General features: G+C 46.8%; 1 protein-coding gene and 1 long non-coding RNA gene across 2 annotated transcripts; one reads left to right on the forward strand and one right to left on the reverse strand.

Annotated features, from left to right (window-relative positions):
• Positions 1-561: 561 nt before the first annotated feature.
• On the reverse strand, positions 562-6,679 carry LOC6595706 (ring canal kelch protein). Its single transcript, XM_026989029.1, has 6 exons — positions 6,194-6,679; positions 4,916-5,317; positions 3,348-4,586; positions 2,705-3,276; positions 1,567-2,639; positions 562-1,510 (listed from the first exon to the last, which is right to left on the reverse strand). Exons 1-6 carry the CDS (start codon positions 6,643-6,645, stop codon positions 725-727), a joined length of 4,524 nt encoding a protein of 1,507 aa, XP_026844830.1. The 5' UTR covers positions 6,646-6,679; the 3' UTR covers positions 562-724.
• Positions 6,680-7,611: 932 nt separating this feature from the next.
• Positions 7,612-8,136, forward strand: LOC113565793. Its single transcript, XR_003408795.1, has 2 exons — positions 7,612-7,808; positions 7,870-8,136. It is a non-coding gene; the product is annotated as an uncharacterized LOC113565793 (long non-coding RNA).
• Positions 8,137-8,974: the final 838 nt, after the last annotated feature.

Consider the following 8,974-nt stretch of genomic DNA (forward strand, 5'->3'; position numbering starts at 1 on the left):
GGAGTATTCTATTCTTCTATATGTATATGCGGGTGTATAAGTGCTACGGCATATGTATATAGTATATGCATGTAAATAATACCTGTAATTCTAATTGACTTAAAAGATAGGTTTTCTAGTGGAGTATTGTATGATTTTAAAGCCGAAACCTAGCATACGTAAATGGATTAAACCAAAAGGAGTGGATATCCAAGACTGCTGGAACGGGACAGCCCTAAGATGCAATGGAAATTTGTCTAGGCAGTGGAACATGATTTGGAACTTGTGAAATTATAATTAAATGCATATTGCTTGTGGGTAGAATGTGTTGGACATGTATAGTGTGGTATGGTATATATAGAGAGTAGTGTGTGCTTGATATGGCGCTTATGACACAAAAATTCTTCATTGAACTACAACTACATTATCCAACATAATATTCGATCTTGAGCTTTGGCTGGTTACACAAAATGTTGCCCCTTATAAATACATGCATATGTAATGCTATCAAATTCTACCATGGGAAAGTTTTTCTCTTAAGTATAAATATTTTAAAAAATTTTAAAATTTGATTCGAATTTAAACGCTTTTTTGGTCGATTCGATTTTGATTTTTCATTTTTTGAGATCCAATTTTGAGGAGAGGAGCAGCGTGACGACAGAAAATGAACACAAAATTAAAAATGAAATATATAAAACAGGAAATTAAAAGCTGCTCTCAAAACCAAAGTGAACTTTATCCGATCTTAATCGTGGTGTTCATTCACATTATTCTGGCTTCCGCTGCTACTACTGCTGCTGGTGGTGGTAGAGCATTGAGGGTTGGTTTGACTGTTGGTCGTCTCAGTCTCATTATCACTCAAATTGACAGGAGGATCCACAGGCAGTTCCGCTTCGACCTCCGCGACAGACACTTCCACAGCTGCACCGCCCACAGCGCCCTCGAGTTCGTCGGGCAATTCCACTGGAACTGGCGGCTTGGGCTTGAAACTATTGTTCTCCGTATTCAGTTTGTAGTTCTTGAAGGGATCCCCCGGCTTCGCGGCAGATGGTTGTGCCTGCTGCTGTGCCTGTGCCGCCTGGCGTTGCAGGCGTCGCTGTTGATTGCTGAATGTAGGACTCTCGGACCTGGCACGCTGCAGCATCGGACGCTGATGGTAGGTGGGATCGTAGTCACGCGAGCGTCCAAATTCAAATCCATTCTGCCACTGAACATGCACATTCTCATACGAGGGATCTTCGTATCTATAATTTGATGCTGCCGCTCCATTCGGATTACGCTTGTCGGCTCCACTACGCAAACGACTCAAGGTGCTGTGAAGAGGACGGGCTGCTGCATTTGGATCCCGACGCATAGTAGAGGAAGCAGTCGATGCTGCACAGGATCCAGTGCAAGAGCTCTGATAGCGAACCATGTCCTGGGGCAAGCCCCCCAAGCGTGGAGTGCCATAAGGATTCGACATCTGAGAGGCCACGGAGGCTGTGTCGCAGCTAACGCAATCACGCGAAAACATAAAGTTAAAGTCGATCACCTACAAGAAAAGTTATGAGTAAGTCTCCTTGGTGGTCGTTTAAAGTTGAATCCTACCTTGCAATCGGGTCCCTGGCCAATCCACAGTGGCAGCCATTTGTTCACGAGATGCCACTGCAAACTGGACTTGGATATGCGATTCAGAGTGTTATTCCCATTGGCATCTCCCGAAGAACTCGAACGGGCTGTGGTCGATGTGGTTTTCTTGGCCAGGGCAGCACTCTTGACGGCCGCAGTTGAAACGCTCTTAGCGGCCGCAGTTGGTCCGCTCTTTACCGACGCAGTCGATCCACTTTTATCTAGACCAGCAATTGGAGGAGCAGTTGCCGACTCCTTGGCCGCCTTGCTGGCAGCCTTCACCTTGGGTATAGCTCCGGTTGGGCGAGTGGCACTGCTTACTGATGAACTGGAAGCGCTTTCCGGCACAGATTGATCGTCTACGACTGCTCCTGCGGCTCCAGCGGAGGCAGACCGTGCCGCACGCTCCATTGACACATTCGGCGTGAGCGGAGAGTTGTGGGCAGCCATTGCCGCTGCTGTCGTCTTGTAAATGTTGGTCATGCTCTGCGAATTCTCGCCGTGCAGGCAGCTAAAGAAACTCGAGGCGCTGTTCTTAACGGGAACCTTTACATTGCCGTATTCCATTCCAGCGGCTGCGGCCGCTGCAGCAGCGGCACTAGCACTCCCCACATACGCCTGGCAGTTGGGCACGTTGCAAGTGCTGCTTCCTCCTCCACTCGCGGCCGTGCCTCCTGCCCCATTGGCATTGAGTCGTATGTGACCAACGGTTCCGTAATGCGAGTGTCCCAGCACGGCGTAGTGGCCGCCCAGATTATAGTGATCAATGTTGCCGCAGGAGGAGCTCAGGTGTCGTTCGATTCGTCCTATGCCATGCCCCAGTACATCGAGGCGTGTATATAGCGGCACTCGGTTGGTGGCAGTGGGTCGATAGATGGGCTCATCGCGTATCTGTTCGTAGATATTCTCATAGCGCATTGTTCCGGCTGCGGCATAGGGTAGATTGTAGCCATCGGTGGATTCGGTGTCGTCGAAGCTGCGCTGACGCTGACAATTCGAGCGACTGTTGGTGTAGAGCGGCGTGCAACGCAGTCCGGTTCCATAGCGATTGCCTAGGGCGGATATGAAAACATTGTATACTCTCTCTCTTCTAGATTTACCTGAAGCTGCTTCTTACCATTCTGCATATCTATGCGAAAGTTTCGACGGTATCCCAGGCCTGAGCGCACTGCACGCGGCACATCGTAGGCAGCCGCAGCGGCGCTCGCGCCCAGGATCCCGGCACCAGCTATAGATCGATCGTATAAATCATTGCGATAGTTGTTCATGGGCAGTGCGCGTTGCTGTGGCGTTGGTGCTAGCTGCTGTGGTTGTGGCTGTGGCTGTGGCGATGGTGGTGAGGGTCCTGGTTGTGGGGGTGGATTAATGTTGGCATTGGCTTCTGTTGGCGCTGGTTGGGCTGCCAGCTGGAGTGGCTGTTGAGCATCCTCAACATTTGCAGGGGCATTGACGTTGGCGGCGGCCACAATTTGATTGTTGTTGGGCTGACCGATTGGCGCATAGATGTTCTCGTAGTGCGGATGATTTGGGGGCTGAGGGGCCGCCGATGGCTGGACTGGAGCTGCTGCAGCAGCCGCTCCAACTGGTGGGATATTGCCATAAATGGCCCCACCAATGGCACCCTCCATGGTCCCCTCAGCCTGGCTATTTTCATCATCCAGCAGTGCGATGGCCAGCGAAGCCGCTTGTCTGTAATCAAACGCAAAATTAGACTCAAGTTCAGGACTCAAAATTCGTTCAAATTAGATGGGCTCACTCACCGTGCCAATGCACCCTGCTCTTCCATTCACATGGGCTTATCGATCATACAGACGCCCGCATAACTGCGTCCAATGGTCATCAAAGCGGGCAGGATCCGCCAGCTGTCCGACTCCGGGCAGTACACCTCCACGGAGGCCAAATTGGAGGTTCCATCATCGCCACCGACCACATAGAGCAGCCCCTCGTGGGCCACCACTCCGGCGTTGCGGCGACAGTAGGACATGTCCGACACAGAGCTCCAGGTGTTCGTCTCGCAGTCGTAGGCCTCAACGGATTTGCGGACCATGGGGCCATCGTGTCCCCCCACCGCGTACAGGATGTTGTTCAGCACTCCCACGCCAGCTCCACTGCGACGGGAAGTCATCTCGGCGATGGCAGACCAGGTGTCTGTGTCGGGATTGTAACGCTCCACGGAGGACAAACACTGGCGGGAGAAGCCATCGTAGCCGCCAACGGCATAGAGCAGGCCATGAACGACGCCCACACCCACGGAACTGCGACGCGTGGACATGGAGGCGATGAATCGCCAGATATCAGTCTTTGGGTCGTACATCTCGGCGCTGGAGAGTCCGGTGGTGCCGTCGAATCCGCCCACGGCAAAGATGCAGCCGTTCAGCACAGCCACGCCCAGCGTAGATCGCCTAGCCTCCATGTTGCAGCAGCTGGCCCAGTGATCGGTGGCCGGATCGTAGACATCCACAGTGCGGACCCGCAGTGCGCCGTTGAAGCCACCCACGGCATAGACCTTATCGCCCAGCACGCTCAATCCGGAGCGGCAGCGACGATTGGGCATCTCGGCAGCCTGGTACCACTTCTCATCGCGCAGATCGTACCACTCGACGGCGCGTATGGCCTTGGGGGCCTGACCGCCAATCACCAACAAGATCTTCGGCATGCCCACCGTCTTTCGAGGCACTGTGCGAGCCGACTTCGTCTCCGTGGGCAGCAGGTGGTAGGTGAGGGCCTCTATGATCAGATTCTTGCATATGATATTACCCTCCAGCAGCAGTTCCTTGTCCACGCGCTGGGTAATGTACTCCTTGGACAGGAACGGCAGGCGCACATGCTCCATCAGAGCCGAGGTGAACTGCTCCCGCATGGGCACATCGTAGCGCAGCCAGGCGATCACACACTCGTAGACGCGCTCCTCATTGGGCACCGAAATGCGATCGTTTCCTATCAGGTTGATAACCTGCTCGTGCGAGAGATTCAGAAACTCATCGAACTGGATCACATCGCTGCAGAAAAGGCAAATGCAAAGGCAAAACGTAAATAAAACAGTCGGTGAATTGGGGCATAAATGTTCAGCGGCGGAATATGGGATTGAGATGCAATTAATGGCAAATATAATAAACCGGTCAATCTCTTACACTTAATGAAACATATAAAGAAATCTAAACTGGTTTCAAAACGACTAAATATAGGGCTGACCTTTACTCTGTTTTTGCACAAAATCTCAAGGAGCATTCATTCGGTAACGTGCCAAACCTTATCGCATCTCGTCTGTCTGTGATTGCTTGCTCTATAGTTCCATATTTCCGACATGAAACATAATCTTGAAACTCACTTGAAATGCTCTTCGATGTAGGTCTCCGCGTAGTTGAGCAGCTCCACGCAGGCATGAAGATCGGCAAACTCGCGTATGCCCAGACAATTGCTGGCATCCAATTGCGTCTGCAGGTAATCACAACAGGCATCCCGCACATCCGTGAGCTGCAGCAGATTGGCTGCCGTCAGCAGGACCTGCACGTTATCCTCGTTCACCTCCACCGTCGAGGTGTACACATAATTGATGAGCAATTCCAGTGCTCGTGCATCCACGCTCTGTAGTGTGATCCTCGCCTGACGCGACTCCTCGAAGCTGGTGAACATCGCATAGAAGTAGGGACTGCACGAGGCCAATACCATGCGATGGGCATGAATCTCTACATCATCGGCCACCAATATGACATCACAGAGTTGTTTTTGTCTGCGAATAAGCAAAATAAGCAAAGACACAAAGAAACCGTGAGCATTATTAGGTGTCAAGTGGTTTAATCAATACGAATGATATCGCTATTTTTTGTTTGGAGTAAAGCCAGATGTTTATTTACACTTTTTTAAATGAAACTGATCTTGGTGAAGCCTTCATTCTCTGTGTCTCTTCCTGCACCAATGATGTTGTCAGATTTCTGTTTATCTTCCCGTTTTCTGCTGAATTGAATCCTCTTTTTCCTGCATTCCTTGGGAATGATTCTAAACATTTTCTCAAGAGTCATGCTGATTCTCTTTCCTATATGTACATGCAGATTCATCTGAATCCCAGTGTCCTCCGCTTAAATCCTACGCTCAACACGTGTTCGTTCACCTTAAGGTTACAACACATTCACTTTTGGCTCTGACACCACAGTGGATTTGGTTTGGAAACTGGTTTCTGGGTTTCTGGCCATCGGGTAGTTTTCCAGTCAACCAAATGTAGAGATGCGGAAGCCGTAACCACAACAAATCGACAGAAATCGTTGGGCAATACGCCGCAAGTTCAAGGTCGTGCTCTAATGCGAAACCAAAAAGCAGCGCATACAACCCATTATAATAATAATAATAATAATGCGAATGGCCCCTTGACAAAAGGTGGGGGCAAATATTATACAAAATAAATATGTGTAGGCAAATAGACAAACAGAAATCAACTGCGCAAATATGCAAAATGCGAATGCGAGTAGGAATGTGAATGGGATGGGATGGGATGGGATGCCGAGACGATCGTCTGACATTTGCAGTGATTATATGTACATATTTTTTAGATTTTGGGCCAAAAGTCAAGCGACTAATCCACCTGTCCACATCACTTGGTAGTTTTTCTTACTTGCGCATCTCGTTCATGGCATCGAAGGAGCGGGTTGTGTGCTGCTCGTTGCTGTATTGTCCCACTGTGCCGCGCTCCTTGCCGTTGGGCCGCTGGACGTGCTTCTGGGAGCTCTCGTCCAGGGAGTTTTGCGAAGCATAGCGGAGCAGGCAGCTTCCTCGTTCCAGGCCACTGCCCTCGGCAGCGGTGTTCTGTTGCGCCTGCTGCAGCAGACGTTGCCGCTGGACTGCCACCACGCCCACGGCAGCCCCCAGTCCTGGCGGAGCAGGAGCTGGCAGCTCTATGCCCACACCCGCGCCCCCACCCACAGCATTCCCCTGGCCTGCTGCTGCAGCTGCTGCATTTGGTGGCTGCTGCTGTTGCTGGTTCTGTTGCTGTTGAGGATTGCCATTGCTTAGATTGCTCATAATACCGATCGTGTACTTGGTTAACAATGCACTCAGAGCTATCATTCAGCGGCGTCGTTCACAGCACGCGCGCTAACAAAAAAATGTACAATAATTAACAAATAAGTTCTACAGTGTGACCGCGGATGTATTGATACAATATACGGTCTGCCCCTCAGAAGTATACCGAAATATACAGTCTCATTTTCAAAATATACCGTAAATATACTGACGAATTCAAGTTCTTTATTGCTCAATTTGATGTTCCGTCAAATATTATTAGCTAGCTAGAACGTTTAGCCCTGATCACATAATTTTACCCAATTGATGAATCAATTTTCTACAGGATATGCTTATTTTAATCTCTCTTTGTTTTGTAGTGTGTCTAAAATAATGTCTAAACATTTCCTCGATTCTAAACATTTCTGCAGACTCCCATTCAAGGAGATCAAAACAGAGAGCCATAACATTTTTGAAGAGAGCCCCAGAAATATACCGTAAATATGACGACGAATTTTCTACAATACTGGCTAATTGGGTTTAAACAAAGAAGGTGAACAAAAATGTATTTTTTTGTACATGGTAACTACACACTTGCTACATATAAACAGCATACATATGTATTTATAAAAAAAATCTCGATAGTGATAATGATATTTTTCGGACCAATATATTGCGATGCCAATTTTAGCGTTGCCCATCACTGCACACTTGTTTAGCGGGTGAAATAATTTAATTCAAATGCTAGGCATGTGGAAGAAGCAAGGACAATGGTGATTAGGTATATGTGTCTTAGGTATTAGGTCTGGTAAATCCAATCGTTTCCACGGATGTCCTGTCGCCTGTCCGTAAATTTAAGCATCCTCGATTGCCAAATTGTCCATGGGTTTCCTGAAGGATGATTGAAACGCGGAATATCGCTACTAGTTCCCCCAAAAATACGAAATGTGTGTATCACAGTCGTATTTTGAAAAAGCGTACACTCTAAAGTTTTTATTACTATACTTTTGTATTGAGAATTTTTGGAAATGGTGGAAGCTAAAAAGTGCTCAAAGAAAGAAACTTACAAGCCAAAAAAGGTCGCCCGCCTCACCAATAAAGCCTATTTAAACTTTTTACGAAATTTCAAGAAAAAAAATAGCGGACTCCTGCCGCGAGAGATGGTCATGCGTGGTACTAAGGCTTGGTGTCGACTAAACAAACAGCAGAAGGAGAGATACCGCAAAATGGTAAGCAGCAATCACGGTCAAAAAAATTCTTTATATTCTTACGTTTATCTTTGATATCCAGCAGAAAAGCACCAAGCGCCGTTGCTAGCTAATAAAGGGTAACCATAACATTCCCTTAACCAAAGCATAATTCGATCGGTTTGAAAAAACCAGCAAAGGGGCAACATAGTACCATCCTAGTGTTTCTAAATAGCCATTGCGTCGTTGCCGAACCCAGAGGAAAACCAGACTGAGACTGCTTAGTCTTAGCCTTTGCTAAAATATGCCATTAGTGTCGTAAATATCTAGTGTAATTGAAATTAAATAATGTCTAGTCCTTTATATTGAATTCTACTTCTTTTTATAAAGGATATACTGCGAAGGAGTATATATATTCAGCCTTTCTATAAATTCCCATTTTCCATGCATGCTCTCTACCGCTGCGGGTAGATTGTAGAGGTGTCAAAATGATCCATGGATCCACAAGGTATGGTATGTAGAAAGTGCAAAGAGACCTCGAGCCTCTCCATTGAACCCCATTTGAAAGAAAAAACAAACATATTTGAATTCATTGCTAAATTTGATCATCAACTTTATTTGTTTTGGCTTTTTGTATTTTCGGGGATACTCATGCTCATCAACAGTTTTGGATATGTAAAATATGTTAGGGTCTTGGAAACAACTGCTTACTGAATGTTTACGAATAACAGCAACCACCTAATTAGGAATACATGTATCTTTTATCTTGCATCTTGTATATTTGTATATTGGATATTGCTTAACTATAGCTAATACGAAGATCCAGAATATGTACAATCGAACGGTTTTCCTTTATATGTATGCGGAAAACTTCTTTGAATAAATAAATACAATGTATATGTACGAGCGGACATACATAAATACATATAAATAAATGAAATTATTTGAAATTTGGCTAATGAGAGAGAGTTTTTACACTAACTATTTTGTATTTCATATACGCATCCGATCTACTATATATAGTATTGATATATGTAGATACAACTGTTCATATTTACACATAATTTAGATTCCATAAATTACAGTTAATGGTTTTGAAATAAATACGTACTATACATCGAAATATTACGAGAAATACTTTTCCTTGCGGGAAAACAAAATGCAGATCGAGTTTTCCTAGCAATACTTATCATAGGAGAGTGGAGGTA

This window comes from Drosophila persimilis, unplaced genomic scaffold (assembly GCF_003286085.1).
Source record: "Drosophila persimilis strain 14011-0111.01,24,50 unplaced genomic scaffold, DperRS2 tig00000191-arrow-pilon, whole genome shotgun sequence".
In the NCBI taxonomy this organism is placed as follows: domain Eukaryota; kingdom Metazoa; phylum Arthropoda; class Insecta; order Diptera; family Drosophilidae; genus Drosophila; species Drosophila persimilis.